Here is a 19390-nt window from a genome sequence, read left to right as displayed (position 1 = left end):
GTCAATGAATTGTCTAATTTTTTTTCAAAACCACCCCCATCATCCTTTACAAACTGTTTAATCTTTACCTTCTCTGGTTTTCCTTCACGTTTCCATGGATATGCTTGTTTTTCCCTCTAAGAGGTTTTCTATCCACCACTCAGAGCAGAGCTCTGGCTCTCTGTTTTCATCAAGTTTGCTGACTCCAATTAAGAGATGAGACTTTAGGTTCACATATGATGATTTAGCTGATCAGTTTATTATAATATGAAGTCAAAATTTTGATGCAAAGTTGGATCGTATAGGTAAAAGAAGACCAACCTGTGGAGCAGCAAAAAATGGCCTCTAGGAGAGTAATCAAGGTCTTCATTATTTGTATGGAAACATGTTGAAAACCTTTGCTTTGACTATTACATCTAATCAAGAATAATTACGCAATGAGAAATAAATTAAGGTATTTTATTGTCAGTGATTGTTGTTGTGCTTTGACAGCTTCTGCACAGCCTGTACAGGTGGAGGACTCTCCTGTGGACAAAATAATTGAGTGAATAGTTGTGCAAAGCTGTGCATAACTAGTAACTTTACCTAAAAAAAACTGAAAGGAGAAAATACAGGATCAATAAAAATCTTGAGAGGCTGATTTTTTTTTTGGTGTTGAGTTAACCAGACACAAGAAGCGAGTTACAAAGACATTTTAATGTTAATTTAACAAACAATCTTATTTACAGAGGATGGGTGTGTAAGAGTTTATTAAACTGACTTGATTTTGGCTTTTTAGTAATCCATAAATATTCTATTTAAGAGTGTGGAATGGTCCCTTGTGGGACAGATCGTCCCCTAACACATGATAAAAGGTAGTTTGTGGGTAGCTGAATGTCATAAACTGACTCGCCTGATCCACAGGACAACATGCTCTGCGTAGTTTAAGTCTGTTCCTGCAAAACAGCTGATTTAAAGGAATAGTTCTGATTTCCAACAAGAGCCAAGGATCCCCATCCAGCCAACATTCCTGTTATAAAATGTACAAAAAATAACACAGTTCTACCACAATGTTTCACAGCCACTGTATTAGATAGAGCCAAAGTTAAACAACAGATGGCTACGAAACAGAGATCAGGATTTAGGTGCAGATACAAACCATTTAACATACAGCGATCGGGACCTGGATTCATTTGAACAGTACCTCTACTTTATAGTCAGGTTAATGTGTGTTTAAACAAGACCTAATAAACAACGGTGAATATGAGACATGTATCTGAAAATATCCAAATACAGTTGCAAACAAGGGTGACACCAGAGTTTAATTTCTGGCCAAAGTAAGGCTCTTCTAACAGATATTCTGGTGAACTGAAGTGGCCAGAGTTTATGGGTGGAAGGTGCTAAGTTTGGTTGTTGTTAAACCACTGGCAACCAAGGTGTGTACACAGATAAGTGAAAATGTCTAAATTATACCCAATTAGCCATTTTGCCTCCTCGGTGTCATGGGACTTGTTAATGTTACAAAGTCTAAGGAGTGAATGTGAAGCAGTTGTGTTAAATTAAAACGTCACACTCTCCCATTCTGATCACTGGGAGTTCAACATCACACCTCATGGCAAAGAAGGAAGTGAAAAAAAAGAACAGTTATTCTACATAAGGAATATACATAATACATAAGGTTATGAAGTTGACCATGAAACTGAACTGCAGCCTGGTGACCAAGAGTGATTTAGCAGATTTAGCAGGACAGGTTCCACTCACAACAGGCCTCACCAAAGAAACTGAGGGCTCAGCATCATATCCAGAGGTTTTGTTTTTAAAAATAGACAAATGAATGCTGGCAGTATTGCTGCAGAAGTTGAAGGGGTGGGGGGGGGGGGGGGGGGGGGGGGGGGGGGGGGGGTTCAGCAGGTCAGGGCTCAGATCATACGTCGCAGTGAATCAAATAGGTCTGTATGGGAATATTCACCACCATAACATGTTTTCGCCATTTGTGGATAATGGCTCCTTACTGTGGTTCCCTGACGTCCCACAACTTTACAAATGGCTTTATAACACTTTCCAGACTGATAAATCTTGGTTTGTTTCTCATTTATTTGTGGATTTTTAAAAAAATCATAGCATGATTCCTGGTATTTTAAGGATCTTTTCAGTCTACTTCACTTGGGGTGTGGCAATAATCAGGCTCTAGTCGAGCTAGAGGAGTTTGCATGTTCTCCCTGTGCATGCGTGGGTTCTCTCCGGGTACTCCGACATCCTCCCACAGTCCAAAAACATGACTGTTAGGTTAATTGGCCTCACTAAATTCTCCTTAGGTGTGAGTGTGTGCGTGAATGGTTGTTTGTCCTGTTTGTCTCTACGTTGCCCTGCAATAGACTGGTGACCTGTCCAGGGTGTACCCCGCCTGTTGCTCATTGACAGCTGGAGATCGGCACCAGCACCTCTCGCAACCCCAACAGGATTAAACGTGTTAATGGATGGATTGATAGTCGAGCTAGAGAAATTTAACCCAGCATTCCAAAGCTGTGACTTGCCAAAGTTACTGTTTTTATTACGGCAGGGTGATTCACACCCAAACCAGTTTGTTTTTAATCCCTACAGTATTTTACACATTGAACCAAAGCAAACCAGAAATATCTGAAATGCATGTTTTTCAACTCTTCATTTTTTTGTGTTAAATGTATATAATAATGTGGTGGCATCAGGATTAAATTCAAAGGTCAAGATATCTCCACAGCAAACAAATCAAGAAAAATTATTCCCAATGATCATTCACCAATTGAAAAAAAAAAAACTGACAGATCAGTTGAGAATTAAACTAAAGAGTCACAGCCCTCATGAACACCCATGTGTCTCGTCAGATTTCCATGTCGAGAAAAAGCCTTGCTGCAAACACTACAAACAAATGGCTTCTCTCCTGAATGGACTCTCATGTGATTTTCAAGATGAAGCCTTTTATTAAATCTGCTCTGACAGACTTCACAACTAAACGGCCTCTCCTCTGTGTGAAGTCTGACGTGCCGCATTAACTGCGTTTCCTTCACAAAACGTTTATTACAACCACTACAGCTAAACAGTGCGGTGTGAACCTCCACGTGGCTTTTCAGACTCTGTTGTCGTGTAAACCGTTTACCGCAAACGTTACAAATAAACATTTTCTCTCCCGTGTGGACCCGCATGTGTCCACTCAGAGTCTCTTGTTTTAAGAATCCTTTACTACAAATACAACATACAAACGTGTTTTCTCCTGTGTGAACACGCATGTGTCTCTCAAGAGACTCTTGTTTTAAAAATCTTTTCGTACAAGCGCTACAACTAAATGACTTCTCCTCTATGTGAAGACGCATGTGTTTCTTTAACTGAATTTGTTTAGAAAATCCCTGACTGCAAACACTACAAATAAACTGTTTTTCCCTTGTATGAACACGCATGTGTCTCTTTAGATGATGCTGCAGGGAAAATCGTTTACTGCAAACATGACATACAAATGGTTTCTCTGTGGTGTGGATCCTCATGTGCCTTGTTAGTGTTCCCTTTGTTTTGAATCTTGTGCCACAAACATGACAGAAAAAAGGTTTTTCTCCTGAATGAACTTTCAAATGCATTTTAAGAATTGCCTTTGCATGGAACGTTTTACCACATTCATCACAGGCAAACGGTCTCTCTCCAGTGTGGAGTCTCATGTGTGTTTGAAGAGAACGCTTTTCTTCAAATCCTTTCCCACAAAACACACAGCTATGCTGTCTCAGTCCAGTGTGGGTCATCATGTGTAATTTAAAAGCAGCATAATTTTTTAATCTTTTGCCACAAATATTGCAACCAAATTGTCTCTTTCCTGAATTGACTCCGATCTGAATTGTCTTAATTTGTTCAGAAGAGCATACTGGATCTGAGCTCCTGTTTGTTTCTGGACTCCTAAAGTCATCTTCATCATGTTCTGTTTGAATCGGTTTGGCAGAGCTGCTGGTTGGAGCTTCTACATCTCCTTCCTCTTCAGTCTTAAGGTGATTAAGCTCTGATAACTGAGGTTTCTCTTCATCTTCTCTCTTCACAGCAAGCTGCTCTTCCTCCAGACTGATACACAGTTCCTCCACTTCCTCCTTTATGTGCGGGTACTCTGGGTCCTGCTGGTCCAAAACGGGGCTCCAGTCATGGGGAACTTCTTTAATCACCAACATCTGATGAACTGGGAACAAAACACAGGGACATGTATGAATTAAAAAATGGAAATAGAATTATATGCATGGACAAAAACAGACAATTTTACACTAAAAACTAAAAATAAAGAAAAATCTTAGCATCAGGGGAATCTGGTTTCCAAGCTAAGTCTATGGTGGACACGCCTATAGGAGCGCTGAGAGGTTCTGCGGCTTGTTTTGACATTTCAAGCGACCGAACGTCCAAAGCAGCAGACACTAGAGTTGGAAAATCTGGAGTTTTGCAGCTGGACACAGAGCGTCAACAAATCAGAGAGACAGCTATGTGATGTAGTGGCACATTTTCTGACGGGATGGAAGGACCATAAAAGAAATCGGGAAGTTGTGGCCATCCTACTAACTATGATCAGCTGAGTTATCACTACAGAGACAGTAAAAGATATTTGCCTGGATAAGGATTAGCAAGGAAGTTGGGATCTCAAGTAATTTATTTAAACTTTTACCACAGTAAATATTTCCCCACGTTTGAGGTATAGAACAGGCTAGCTCCTCCCAACGTACGCCAGACCAGTCTGTACACACTTCTGATTCCTCAGAACCACCCTCTCAGTATCTGAGATGGTCCTCACACACAGACACTGTTGGGAAGAAGGCCCAGCAGAGACTGTACTTACTGCTGCAACTCAAGAAGTACAACCTTCAACTGGAGCTTGCAGGTCATCTTCTACACTGCCATCCTTTGGACAGCCCTGTGTTTATCCCTCATTGTGTGGTTCCACAAATCTGAACAAGTCCAAACTGCAAGGAAGGAACAATTAGGTTGGCAGAAAAGATCATCATCGCTGATCTTCCATCCATCCAGAACTTGTACAGGTCTAGGGTTAGGAAAAGGGCAGCTAAAATATCTGCAGACCCCACACATCCTGGACACAAATTGTGAGAACTTTTACCTTTGGGTCGGCGCAACAGAACACCAATTACAAAAAAAGCCGCCACAGAGGCAGTTTCATCCTCTACTCTGTCTTTCTCCTGAAAACTTATAGGACCAATATGCAATATTTCACTACTAGGTGGAGCTTGAGCACTGTCTGTAGACCAAAACAAGATGTGTATCAAGCCACACCAATAACTAACTCGCTCCAGCACTCTGCACCCATTTCCCCTTCTCGTATGAGCCCATTTGTAAAGGGGAAATACACAACAGAACTGCATCACCTTTCAGAGGAACATGTCTAGTGAAGAAGTGGGTAGAGTGTAGGGTGACCAAACATCCGTATTTCCCGGGACATGTCCGTATTTCACGTCCTGTCCCGGGCGTCCCGGGGTTTTTTTTAGAAAGTGAGGAAATGTCCTGTTTTTTAAATTACCTTCATTGGACCATTAAATTGACAGGCACTAGGGCACTGCGCACGGCGCTGCGTGTGACGTAATCCCTGAGCCGCGTCAGTGCAGGCAGCCCCATAGACATATATAAAACTCTTATATTATGTCTATGGGCAGCCCTGTTCTTAATCAGAAGATAGATAGCGTGGCTGTCAGTACGCTAACAACATGCCGAAGCTCAAATGTATGTTTACCGACGATTTACAAAAGAGATTCCCCGCTTTCAGACCGGTGTTGTGCGCAATTCTGTTCCCCCATGGAAATCTGTTTCCCCTGTGTCGGGAGCGCGCATTGCAGCGAGGGAGGCTGGGCTGAACACTGTCACGTCACTTCTGATAGATTTCTCGGTTAAAACCAAAAATTAAAAAACTCCAGTCAAGGTTTTAAAATGTACTTTAATCGGTAGCTGTTTCCAAAATTATTAAATACACACCACAAATTAATAAAACAGGGTCTTCTTATGCTATTTTTAACTCTTTCACTTAACTTCTGATAGATTTCTCGGTAAAAAAAACAAAAAAAAAACTCAAGTTAAGGTTGTAAAATTTACTTTAATCGGTAGCTGTTTCCAAATTTATAAAATACACAGCACAAAGTAATAAAGCAGGCTCTTCCTACGCTGATTTTTAGAAGAAGTGGCGAGTTAACCCAGCGGATTTGCTAGTCCTTCAATCAATAATGCAAATGTGCATCACGTGATTTTTTACTGTTTAGAAAATGTTTAAAGACCTTGTTTTATTAATTTGTGGTGTGTATGTTATAATTTTGGAAACAGCTACCGATTAAAGTAAATTTTAAAACCTTGACTTGAGTTTTTTCAATTTTTGGTTTTAACCGAGAAATCTATCGGACGTCACGTGACAGTGTTCAGCCCAGTCTCCCTCGCTGCAATGCGCGCTCCCGACGCAGGGGAAACAGATTTCCATGGGGGAACAGAATTGCGCACAAGATTTCCATGGGGGAACAGAATTGCGCACAACACCTGGTCGAGACAAATGGAAGGCCTTTATTGTGCTATTCATTCATTACAGGAATTGTTAAGCATTTTTTAATAAATACATTTTGAATAAAATTATCATTTATTAATGGAGTTATTGCTGTTGACTTTTACCGAAAAGCATTTTTAATAAACCAACTGTAAATATCATGTTATTGTAGGATTACGTAGGCCTATGTTAAGTGAGTGCATGCCACAGACATCTCTATGCATGGGAACAGAGATCACCCCCCCCCTCCCCCAAGGTGTCCTGGTTTTTCCAAATGAAAATATGGTCACCCTAGTAGAGTGGTTAAGCCCTGAATGGCAGCTGTTCACATGCCCGTGCAGCCGGCCCGGCTATGTAAACAAAAGACTGGAGAACAACACAAAGAGAGTGTGTGACATTTAACATTAGTCCATCTAAAAATATACCTTTATAGCTTCACCAAACTGTTTTTAGTTCTTTCTATGTAAAATAATGAAATTTCGCTTATTGCTATTTTCACATTTCCTCAGCATGTTGTACATCAGTTCAGCATTTATTTGAATTTAGTTGTCATTTTGAATGCAGTATTTTCTTTTTACTGACACTGAACTGACTGTGGTCACTTCTGCGTCACCTCCCTCATGCGCCGTCAACTCCGTCAGATGGAACTTTTGTCGTTTTTTGTTTTAAAATTTTTTAAAAGCATTTGTTGGTAAAACTGTGGAAATTCAATTTGGTGCTTATGTTCTTTCACTTATAAATTCAACTGTTTATTGTGGTGATTAAATTGAAAATTGATTAGTTTGTTGCAACTGAACATGAATAATAAAATACTGACTGAATAATTTTTTATGATTGATTTAAAAACATGTATATGATTAAAAGAACTAAGAAACCATAGAGAGTAGAAATATCAGTTGCAGATTCATTCAAAATTAATTCAATATTCATTTATTTTTGCCTGATGCTGTTGACAAAGTTCTAGTTCTGGTTCAGTAAAAAATTTAATTTTCTAAATAAATTTGCAACAGGGAGCCTGTACATTGTAAACAAGGTACAGGCTCCCTGTTTATCATATCGGAAAACACAAGCTTTAGAAATAGTTACATTATTTTGGAGCAAAACTTGGACCCATTTTGTCCCTTATCTCAAGAATCACTGTATACTGACTTCTCCAGGGGAACCCTGACTAAGGTGAGAAGACAACAGCACAAAGAAGAGAATAAAATCAGTTTTGCAAAACCTCCCAAAAACCAAACATCTAAATCAGAACACCAACAATATCATGGCGCAAATCCAAACCAAACAGCAAATTAGAATATAGTTAAACGCAGAGAAACGATTCGAGCACCAGCTAGATAAGTTAATAGCCTAAATAATATCAACCAAAGCTATGGCTGGTTATGGAAATCCCTACTTTTTAGGTTTAACATAAATATTTTATATTGTGATTATTAATGAAATGGTGTAACTAATGATTAAAATGTAAAAAGATATCATCAAAGAACATAATAAAGGTTTTAAATTAAATTTGAACATTAAATTAGAACCCCAAGTTGTTTATCTTTTCAAGATGGATTTGGTTGAACCTATAAATTTCTAACAGATTTTCAAGGTTTTCTAAATGCCTTTCGGGCCTGAGCTTACTTTCTTTGATGCTTGGCGGAGACCTAAATTACAGGTTAGCTTCTGTTTTAGACTGAGCCTTCTCAAAACCAGCCAACCTGATCGACCAAATAAGATACAAATAATTTTTTATTCTACATTTATGCTTGTAAGTCTGTTTATAATACATTATTAAACCAGGTTGACAGATTAGGTTTGAGTATTTGAATACAGGGAGTTTGAGGTAACTTCTGTATCTTCAATGACACATTTTTTTTTTTTTTTTTTTGGGATTTGATAAACAACAGGGGCCCGTTCTTCGTACGTCACTAACTCAGTTAGCTGGATTTGATTGTTGACGATTTGGCATGATCTTGGATTGTTCGGTTCTTCGAAACTCATCCTGGACTTGCTGTCATAGCAACATGTGCACCAGCTTAAACCTGCTTGAGAGCAGGCTTATTTCATGTAAACAGGATTAGATCGCAGCTGTATAAGTGGAGGAGATAGGGAAGTCTGTCGTAGCCATGTCCATTTTTACGACAGCAACCTGTTGCGGAAGGTGCAAGAATAATTTGCAGAGTTTTTCGAATTAATCGCGTATTGCGCAATAGAGAGGATCCTTTAGTGCAGCGTGACAGTGTAATTGTAGAGAGATTTCTCTTGGTGGCTGTTATAAACAGACAAACACATCATTTAACAGTGGCTTTTAAAGAGGAAAAAGTGGTGTTAGAGCCATAAATAGAAAAATATTTAAGTTATTTGTATGATGGTTTGCTTTTTATTTTTATCATATTCAGCAAGAAGATTTGTTCAGGCCATTTTATTGTGAAGTTTAGTTTTACTTTGAAAGGCTTGCTTCCTGTCGAGCCGTATATTTTATTAGAAAAAACTATGGATGGATTATCTAGACACGGAGCAATACAGTTTTACCGTGTAAACTGTGGATGACTTGGAAAAGGAAGATTTTCATTTTTTATTGATAAAGATTTTTTTTTGGTAAAATTCCCAGTTTGCACGCGTCCTTTACTTCCACTGTCTAAGGAATGACACTGAAATTTGGATCTCTTGACATAACAAGTGCATTTTTAAAATAAAGAATAATAATTAAAGGCTACCATTTTGTAGAATATTCTTGTATTTCACTTTTACTTGTCCCCATGTTCTAGTGGGTCCCGTGGAGGCTCTGATATAAAAGAACAAATAATATCATTATTAAAATGCAAAAAATTCATGCTGTAGAATGTGATAGAAACATCTACCATGGACAGTATTTACACATTAATTTGTCTGCTGCTTTTTGCCGGCCCTCTCTCCTGGCTTTAGCAGACTTTGAGGTGTTCCCTGTCGTTTTAATTAATTACTCAAATTAAGCATAACCTTCCATTAAAAGCTCGTGTTCTGCTTGAGAGAAAAACTGTGGGCGTTCTTTGGCCATGCTGAACAGCCAATAGCAGCGCTGCTGATCATTGTTTCTACTATCGATACATTTTCCCTTTTATACAAACGCATGAACACGCAGTTGTCTCAGATAACTCAATCCAGCCATACTAATCATAAACAACAGGTGTGTTTGAAGAACCCAATTAGCCGGATCATGATTAGCCAGATGAAATAATCTTGGATGTGTCATTTGATCTCGGATGTTTTAAGCAACGTACGAAGAACGGACCCCTGGTGAGGAATCAGACATTCATAGACTTTTAGGCGCAGTGCAGAGAATGCTGCAAACGTTTGACTGATAAACAACAATCTGTCACTCTCCATGTCATTCTCCAAGTTATTAGATGACAAAAATGTTTAATGATTCACCTTATCAGTTCATGTCAACATATAAGGGAGCAAAATTTTGTTGCTGGGAAACCTCACTTATATATAAGCTAACCAACGCCTAATGACTGTCTTTCCTCACATAATTTAGCCTGCATTCAATATTTCAAATCCCTGGCCAGCGAGAAGTGGTCCAACTTGGGTGCTTGTCAGCAAATATATTAATTCTCAAATTGTGCCAACTATCGTAATTTTGTTTTTTGAGTTGAACTTTTATTAGTTTTTCTGTGTATTATTATTAGTTTTTCTTTTTTTTTTTGTATTCTACCCTCCATTTTTTAAACTGAACAGCCAGAATTAAGCTTCATTTTTGTTTTGAAACTGGACTGACTATATTTTAGCTGGTGGACCATTTTAGGGACTTTTTACAGGACATCTGACCCGTGCAGGCTGTACTCTGCCTCTGCTGCAATGATGGCTGGAATGTTTACACAATTATAACTTTCACTGTGGAGTTTTAGATAGCTTCCAGTTATTTCCAATTCAGTCAAACCAATGTGTGTCACTTACTGAGATCTTTGCTGTCTTGTTTCTGCTGCAGTTCCGATGTTGATGCTGAAGGCAGGAAAGATGCCAAACCGAGTCCTCCAGGCTCCTCTGCTTCAACCTTCATCGTCTCAGACATCCTAGATCCACCTGGGATTCTCCTTTTCACAGCCCTGGTTTGAAACCTTCACATGTTCTGGTAGGAGAAGGGTTCAGCCATATAGGCCTGACCAGTGTCCTTTTCTTCCTCTGCCTGAAACTGGAAATAGGCAAAAACTAGCATCTAAACAGAGGCAGAGCAGAAGCTAGAATCTGACACTTAGGTTTCTGTAAATGTCCCGTCTCTCGGTCCTAAGCTGGGCAACAAGGTTTTCCCCGCACAGCTTCACAAATCAAATCTGTGGACTCGACTTGTAGCGCTAAAGTCGGCAACACTGATTACTTCACTGCTGTTATCTGCTTAGACTTTCAGTCCATGAACTTGGCTAATGAAGGCAAATTATATTATGCACTGCAAAACCTCCGACTAGAAATAACCACAACTGTTCAATACAAAGAAATTTAAATGATATCCTGACAAAGCTTGTTGAACGCAACCAGAGAAATTAATTACACAATAATTTTGCACAAACTCTAAGACGTTTTCTCGGGATTTAGCCAATCAAGCTAACGTTGCCACTTCCGGTTCCTTCCTCCTCCCTGACCAATCAGTGACAGGTACCAACGCTGATGTGAAGAACAATTTCCGCTGTCAACCATTAGTTTTTCAAAATATAACATATCTGGAAATCCGGCCATTACCATTACATTGCTACATTATGGAATATTTAGGTTTTTTTTAACTCACTACAATTACTATTTAACTCTAAAAGCACATAGATACAGTTCAGGTTATCAAATTTACAAAAAAAAAAAAAAAAAATCTCAGCTTTACAGGAATCAGAGTAATCAGTATTTTATTGTCGCCGCGTCAGACATTTTTTTTACTAAATCAAACAACTAAAGGATGAAACCGATACAAAGATGTCCACTCTTCCCCTACTAAATTAATAAAACTCATCCGCATTGGCTATTTGGAAGTGTAAAAAACATGAAAGGTCTCCTTTCATGTTTTTTACTTGCAGATATTCCTATTACAGAACATATACCATCTATTTTTATTCAGAATTACATTCTTTTCAACCCCAAAATGAATGTTAGGATTGCCAAAATTGGTTTATAAATAATATTTAAATTTTTTCAATGTCAGACCAGCAGTTATACTCTACCGGTCAAAAGTTTGGACTCATCTTCTCATTCAATGGCTAGTCTTTATTTTTAATACAACTCTGGGAACTCTTTCAAGACAGTTAGAAAACCATTTCAAGTGACTAGCCTCGTGAAGCTCATTGACAAAAGGCCCAGAGTGACCAGAGCAACAATCAAAAACAAAGGAGGGCTACTTTGAAAAAGCTAAAAAAGAATAAATAACCATGATGTTTTGATTTATTTCACGATTTTGTGTTTGCTACATAATTCTACATACTCTAGAGTCATAGTTTTGATGTCTTCATGTAACTGCAATGTAGAAAGTTGTAGAAATAAGAAAAAGCCATTGAATGACAGCGGGGAGTCCAAACGTTTGACTGTTATTGTATAGGGGAAACAAGAATAAACACTTAGGGCACATTATAAGAAATGACTGATGTGATAATAAGGATGTGCTGCTACAGTATACGCTTTCAAGATAGACAAGTCCAAGCCAAACATTTCTCAAAAGTAATATTACCTTTCACTCCTTTCACATAAACTTTTCATGCACTGTCGTTCAGTGGAAAGTTCAATTTAAAAACGTTCAATGTATTTCTGCATCATATCGGTTGTGGGACCGATCATGTAATGAATTACCTAACCGTGCAATATGATACCCTTTTGAGACCATGAGAAAATGAACACACAGCCAACATTGCTCCTCTGTCACGTGCCCGAACAAATACGTGTACAACCTCCTCACAAAACAGATACACAAACGGCAACAAGATGCATAAAAAAACTGGTTCACAATAAGGGCCCGGTTCTGCTTATTGGACTGATCCTGCCAGGTTAAAAATTGACTTCAATTTAACTCCTGTCTTCCTGTGTCCTTTTTATCTGTCTGTTCTTCTCCATCTTTCTCTTATTTATCCTGGGGCAACAGTGGCACAGAGGTTCGGGAGTTCGTCCTGGTGGATTGCCGGTTCGATCCTCTGCACTGACTGTCTCTGTCGTTTTATCCTTTGGCAAGCCACTAAACCCGTATTGCCTGCTGGCAGTGGTCAGAGGGCCTGGTGGTGCTGATGTATGGCAGCCTCTCCTCTGTCAGTCTGCCCCAGGGCAGCTGTAGCTACTAACATAGCTCACCACCGTCAGGGTGTAAATGTGTGTGAATGACTAAACTGTAGTGTGAAACACTTTGGAGGTCGTCAGACTAGTTAAAGCGCTGTACAAACCATTTATCAATGTTTCTTTTATTATTTCTTTTTTACTATCTCTCTCCACATTTCAGTCTTTAAACTACTAAATTGCTGCGTGTCAGGGGCAAGGCATGAATCGCTTGGGTTAATTTGTATACTTGCACCAGGAATTGGAGAATTACTCCTGCTGCTCAGGGGAGAGTAAGTGCTACCATCATCACAAAAATCAGCATGCTTTAAAAATATAGACATTCTTGCTTGCTTAGCACTCCTTTTCCTGATCTCTCTTACATATTTTAAATTACTACACGCCGTGATCTTCCTGGGAGGGGCGGTCGGTGTGGTTGGCAGGGAGACCCCTTGAATAATGGTAAGGGGTATGCTGATCTCTACTTATCGCAAACTTTACAAAGAGATTAAGACACATTCCCTGGAGAGAAGTCAAATACATAAACATAACAACAAACAAGTAAAACAATGCACAACAAGATCAAAAACAGTTTTAAATAAGGTCATGTACTCTGTCCACCAACTAAGCGTACTTTAATACGAGAAAAAACAAATAAGATCATCACACTTCTTTTTAGGTCCATAAAAACGTCACTTTCACATGTCATGTCAAACATTCTAATAAACTTGGAGCCAAACACCCTACCAAGGCTTTATACTTGTGAAATCCCAGTCAGCCACCAGCAGATAATAGTTTCATTGATCATCTCTATGGTCCTACAAGGTAATTTTAATTAATTTGCAGAAAAGGCCGCTTTAAGGGTTCGTACATCTCAGATGCTTGTCCCTATGTACTGTTAGTAAAACTTTGACATATGTATGTATTATGTAACCAAGAAGCTTGGATAAATCTGATGCCTACTTTGGAATTTTGTCGGTATTTTTTGTATAAAAATCATTTCCCAGAAATTAATGGTTTATCTCCTGAATGAACACACGTGTCTCTTTAGAGATTCTTGTTTTGAAAATGCCTTAGCACAAACACTACAAACAAATGGTTTCTCTCCTGTGTGAACGCGCATGTGACTCTTCAGATGAATGTGCTGTGAAAATCCTTTGGTACAAAGAGCACAAACGAATGGTTTCTCACCAGTGTGAATGCACATGTGTCTCTTTAAAGTCTCTTTCTGTGAAAATCCTTTGCTACAAACACTACAAATAAACGGTTTCTCTCCCGTGTGAACACACATGTGTCTCTTCAAAGTCTCTTTTTGTGAAAACCCTTTAGTACACACACTACAAATAAATGGCTTCTCCCCCGTGTGAATGCGCATGTGAATCTTGAGATGAATTTGTTGTGAAAACCCTTTAGTACAAATACTACAAAGGAACAGCTTCTCCCCTGTGTGAACACACATGTGACTCTTTAGGTGAACTTGAAGTGAAAATCCTTTGCTGCACACGCTACATACAAATGGCCTCTCTGTAGTGTGGATCCTCATGTGATTTTTAAGAGTTCCCTTAATTTTAAATCTTGTGCCACAAATGTCACATGAAAAAGGTTTTTCTCCTGAATGAACCTTCTGATGGGTTTTAAGATTTGACTTTGCATGGAACCTTTTATCACATTTATCACAGGCAAAGGGTCTCTCTCCAGTGTGGAGTCTCATGTGTGTCTGAAGAGCACTCTTTTCCTTAAATCCTTTACCACAAACGTCACAGCTATGCTCTCTATTCCCAGTGTGAATCATCATGTGTAGTTTAAGATTAGTCTTACGTTTGAATCTTTTGCCACAAACATTGCAACAAAACGGCCTTTCTCCTGTAAAAGCCATGAGTTTAGGCCTTTTGGCTCCTATGTTAAGTGTCACCGTACTTTGTTGAAAAGAACATACTGGATTTGGGCTCCCGCCTGTTTCTGGTCTTTCATCGTCCTCTCTATCTGATTCTGTTTCCATCTGTTCAGCTGAGCTGCTAGTTGGATCTTCTGTCTCTGTGTTGTCTTCAGCCTTGAGATGATTGAACTCTGATAACTCCGCCGTCTCTTCATCTTCAGTCTTTGCGGCGAGCTGCTCTTCATCCTTACTGACCCACAGTTCCTCCTCTTCCTCCTTTATGTGGGAAAGCTCTGGGTCGTGCTGGTACAAAACGGGGCTACAGTCGAAGGGAACCTCTTCTTTAATCACCAAAACCCGACGTACTGAAAATATTGGAAAACACATGGACATCAATAATAGTTTGCAAACAACTAAAAGCTTATGTAAAGCACAAAAAATAAATGATTGCTTTCATTCAAATGTAAGAAAAAAAACAATCATGTTAATAATAGTAGGTATTCATTGTTTTAGTTTGTCTTTAAAAGGAGGAAATATTGGTGCTTTACCATAAAGATTTTAAACCTCTTCTTTTCTCACCTCTCTTCTTTATCAACAGCAGACAGAAGAGGTAATTAGGCAGTTTGTGAATATGAGTGGGAAACTGCTTTCTGGAGATGGAAATCATTTGGTGCACCTTTCTGCTATGTTACTGAATATCTCACTGTTTGGAGCTGGAGAGGAGAGATCAGGGTGCGGGTAGTTTTTTTTGTCATGTTGGAAGAACTTCTAACACTGCCTTAATATTATGCTTTATCCTATACTTTATATGTTTTTTGCTCTTTATATGCTGTTGTGATTTTCAATAATAATAATCTTTATTCATCATTGCACCTTTTGTACATTCCAATGAAAATTTGTCTTCTGCCTTTAAACCCTCCCATCAGGAGCAATGGGCTGCTATTAAGCGGTGCCCGGGAAATTTTGCATCACAGTTTTCACCGTTTTTCAGTCCTTAACTGTTTTGTGAAGCTCTCAGACTTTTCACACACAACTTCTAAGCTATAAATTCAAACAACTAAATAATTTAACAAAGAAAAAACTGAGAAAACTACTGTTTTTCCAGACATATTTCATGATCTCATAGCAGACAGCTTGCGTCACAATGAGTGGGGCAGTGCTGTCATTCCCTCTTGTACCAACCAGCTGTAATAAACTCCCATCTTATTTCTGTATATCCCAGATAGTGCGCTCCAGTTAAGCTTCTCTGACTCTTTACCCACTTAACATTACACGTATGATGGACGTATAGATCATGTCTATATTGTGTCAGCTGGTCGATAACTAATTATGGATGACAAGCAAGCGAGGCCAATGTTTGAACATCAAACTTGTTAGTTTTTTGGCCATCATAAAGACGTCAAAACAGGTGCAGATTATTTGTTTTATTTTCTTAACATGAGTGAAAATTAACAATTTGAATATAAACTAAACAAAATAGAATTTTTTTTTCTATTTTACAGAAGTTACACACTCACACACTTAGGTGGCAGCATGTACCTTTAAAGTGTTTTGCCTCCCGCCTTTAACAAAACGAATAAAAAGCCCAGAGGTATGCTTCAATGCAACGCTGATTGGCTGAGATACCACGTGATCATAACCCAGCCAATCAAAGGTAGCGGGGTGTTTTCAGAAAACAATCGCTTCAATCATTGTGCATTCATTTTCTCCTGGAGCTTGATCGGCTGCACTCAGCACACCGGTATCCACTCAACACTTTTTTGACATGTAAACCATGTCAAAGTCTAAATTGTAATTTTAGCCACAGGAGGGCAGAGGATGATATATTATTCTTCAGTAAAACTGTGAAGCTGCTTTGCTCAGGTGCTGCTGACTATCACCAGCGGTTAATGAGCGAGAGGTCACATCCTGGACAGGTAATTCCATTTTTTTTACAGTTTTTTTAAACTTCAAAAAAGTTTAAATATGCCTTTTATAAACTAGTGAGTCGTGATAATTCATTGCTGTGCAGTAACAGACTAAGCAGAGACTGATTATTGTAATGTTTCCCACATTGTCCCTCACAAGCATCCTATTGTTCCACATTTGGTTATTTGAGATCTAGTCAACCTAGCTTGTCATGCTATGATTTGTCCCAGTTTTTAATCACATTTGTGGACGAGATTTGTGTCCACAGAGCACAGCAGCACTCCTTTGTAAGGATGAACTAATCGTTGGCACAGTGTGTAATATAAATATACAGCCCAGTTTAAAACCTCCAGCCCAACGTAATTTGCTTGGTTCTACACAAACATGTGTGACTTACTGAGATCTTTGTCGTCTTGTTTCTGCTCCAGTTCTGATGTGGATGCCACAGGTCGGGGAGACACCAAGCTGAGTCCTCCAGGTTCCTCGGCTTCGACCTTCATCACCTCAGACATCCTCTGTATGCCTTGGATTCCCCTTTTCATAATCTTAGTTTGAAACCTTCACATGTTCCAGCAGATCAAGGTTACAGTCATATCACCTGGGTCTTCTGATTTTCTGCGCCCTGAAACAACAATCAGACACAAACCAACATCTGATCATATAGAAGAGAGCTCATTGTTTGTCTGATTCAACCATCATCATTTCAGACATTATCGCTCCACTTGGGATTCTCCATTTCACAACTCTGGTTTGCAACCTTCACGTGTTCTAATAGGCTTTTTTTTTTTTTTAAATGTCCAAGTCATTTTTGTTGTGTGAAACTGGAATCAGACACAAATCAACATATAGCTGAAGTTTATCAACAGAGCAGAGAGTCTGGTACCTTGGTCAGCAGCTCTGTGTCCTCTCTGCAACTGTCCCCAGTCTCTCGGTCCTCAGCTGGACAACACGGTTAGAGGAGGAGTCCACGGAGGATTCAGTCTGTCCCGCATAGTCTCACAAAGTCGGATTATGGACTCGTTTTATGACACTAAACCATTAACCTTTAAAAGAGTCAACGCTGAAAACACCCATTAAATCCCTGCTGTTTGCCACCATGGAGCTAAGCAGCTAATAGTCCCGTTTGCTTTGCTACCAAATGCTAATTACATTATGTACAGCAAACCTCTGCCGAAAATTATCTCAGCGGTTTAAACGAAATCCGTAAAAGCTAAATCTTCACGAAGACCATCGACTAAATAGTCTGAAGCAACAATCACAGACTTGTTTCGCACAAACTTAAAAACGATTTACTGTTCAGGCTAAGCTAGTCAAGCTAACGTGTTACATCCGGTTACGTCCTCCTGCTCAACGAATGGCCAGGAAGGTTCCGATTCGGAATTTCCCAAAGCCTAAATGGAAACAAAATATTAATTAATGTCCCTTTTGCAAGGTGTAGGATAGAAAAGAAATCCATTAGAAATAACATTTTGCTCTATAAATCAAATAGCTTCGGATAAAGGGCTTTTATTTCTGTCAGGTTTTATCATTTAGATAGGTTCTACATTTTCACATGTTTTATCATGTGTAAAATGAGCAATAAGTACACTATAAAATGTTTTAGTGTCATTAAACTCATATAACACATAGATAACCTCATCTGGATCATACTACAACTCTTACTTTGGGAAAATGTGGTTAAGTCTTTTTGAATCGCTATTATAAACATAAAATGACCAAGAACTACACTACAGATCATTGTAGTGTACATAGGTCAACCTTGAAAATCAAACTCTGATCATCTGTTTATGTTGTACACATTGTTTGTTTTGTATATAAGTTTTTTTCTAACTTGTGTTAATTGTGGTTCTTTTTTGGAAGGCTGTAGTCCTGGGTTTGACTTGCATGAACCAAAGAACTAATGTTGATTCATCCTACTCATCTCACTGATGAGTAGGATGAATCAACAGGACACAGTTTCTGTGTTTCCTGTCACTGTACACAAAGTTCAAAGTTCACCAGGCGGAGACTGACTACAGCTGGGCACTGATACATAGTGTTCTTCAGGCATTTAACAAGGAAAGTATTTTCAGTTACCTGGCAGGGTAATAACATCGAAAACATCAAAAAATGTGGTCTAATGACTGGAGTGAAATTATCTTTGTTCAAATTAGTAGGCAATCCTCCCTCTGGTTGTCTCTGCTTTTCCCCTGGTTGAAACCAGACATCTACCACACAGCGTAGGAGATCTCACTGTGAACACATTTTTGAATCAGACGGTCTTTAGAGACAAAACTTAACAGCTTCCAATGTAAAATAAAAGTCAGTAAATCCACTGAACTGATTGAGCAAGTCTGCTCGTGAATGGTTCACACACACACACACACACACACACACACACACACACACACACACACACACACACACACACACACACACACACACACACTCGTATAATAATGCTAACAGCAAAAATTTTATTTAGCATATACATGACAGATCATTTAAAGGGCAAGATATAAACAAAATAATTAAAAGAATTGAAGCAAAACAGCAAAGATTAACAGAAATCAGTCTCTTTGGTCCAGATTCACTAACTCTTGAGACCTTATTGTCCCATAAAAATAAAGATATTGCCTTGTCTAAACCATTGAAAATTTTTACAAGAAAATTTAAGGGCATGCAAAGAAATAAGTAAATAAATCTAGGTAAAATATTCATTTTAACTGTATTAACTCTACCACAGGAGCCAGCACTGTGCCCTGGGGGGCTCCAGTGCTGCTGACCACAGTGTCAGAGATGCTGTGTTTCAGCCTGACATACTGTGGCCTGTCTGTGAGGTAGCTGAAGATCCATGCCACCAGGCAAGGGTCCACTCCCATGCTATTCAGTTTGTCTCTGAC

General features: G+C 38.9%; 2 protein-coding genes across 3 annotated transcripts in view; both read right to left on the bottom strand.

The window, feature by feature from the left end:
• Window positions 1-2549: 2549 nt before the first annotated feature.
• Window positions 2550-19390, bottom strand: part of LOC110366533 (gastrula zinc finger protein XlCGF57.1) — a 77406-nt gene continuing 60565 nt past the window's right edge. Inside the window, exons 1-2 of one of the 2 annotated variants that reach the window (XM_036142265.1) lie at window positions 10409-11128; window positions 2550-4144 (exon numbers count right to left, since the gene is read on the bottom strand). In XM_036142265.1, the coding sequence (XP_035998158.1) occupies window positions 2772-4144; window positions 10409-10523 (1488 nt within the window). In that variant the 5' untranslated portion in view covers window positions 10524-11128 and the 3' untranslated portion in view covers window positions 2550-2771. Of the gene's footprint in view, window positions 4145-10408; window positions 11129-19390 lie in introns of those variants that run through there. The other variant, XM_036142266.1, reaches the window with a different exon arrangement.
• On the bottom strand, window positions 13336-17874 carry LOC110366535 (gastrula zinc finger protein XlCGF57.1). Its single transcript, XM_021308172.2, has 3 exons — window positions 17392-17874; window positions 16906-17130; window positions 13336-14965 (listed from the first exon to the last, which is right to left on the bottom strand). The coding sequence occupies exons 2-3, from the start codon at window positions 17048-17050 to the stop codon at window positions 13743-13745; spliced, it is 1368 nt and encodes a 455-aa protein (XP_021163847.2). The 5' UTR covers window positions 17051-17130; window positions 17392-17874; the 3' UTR covers window positions 13336-13742.

The sequence above is a fragment of the Fundulus heteroclitus genome, chromosome 10 (assembly GCF_011125445.2).
Source record: "Fundulus heteroclitus isolate FHET01 chromosome 10, MU-UCD_Fhet_4.1, whole genome shotgun sequence".
Taxonomy (NCBI): Eukaryota; Metazoa; Chordata; class Actinopteri; order Cyprinodontiformes; family Fundulidae; genus Fundulus; species Fundulus heteroclitus.
Note: the sequence above shows the minus strand (reverse complement) of the source record. Positions and strands in the feature narration are given on the sequence as shown.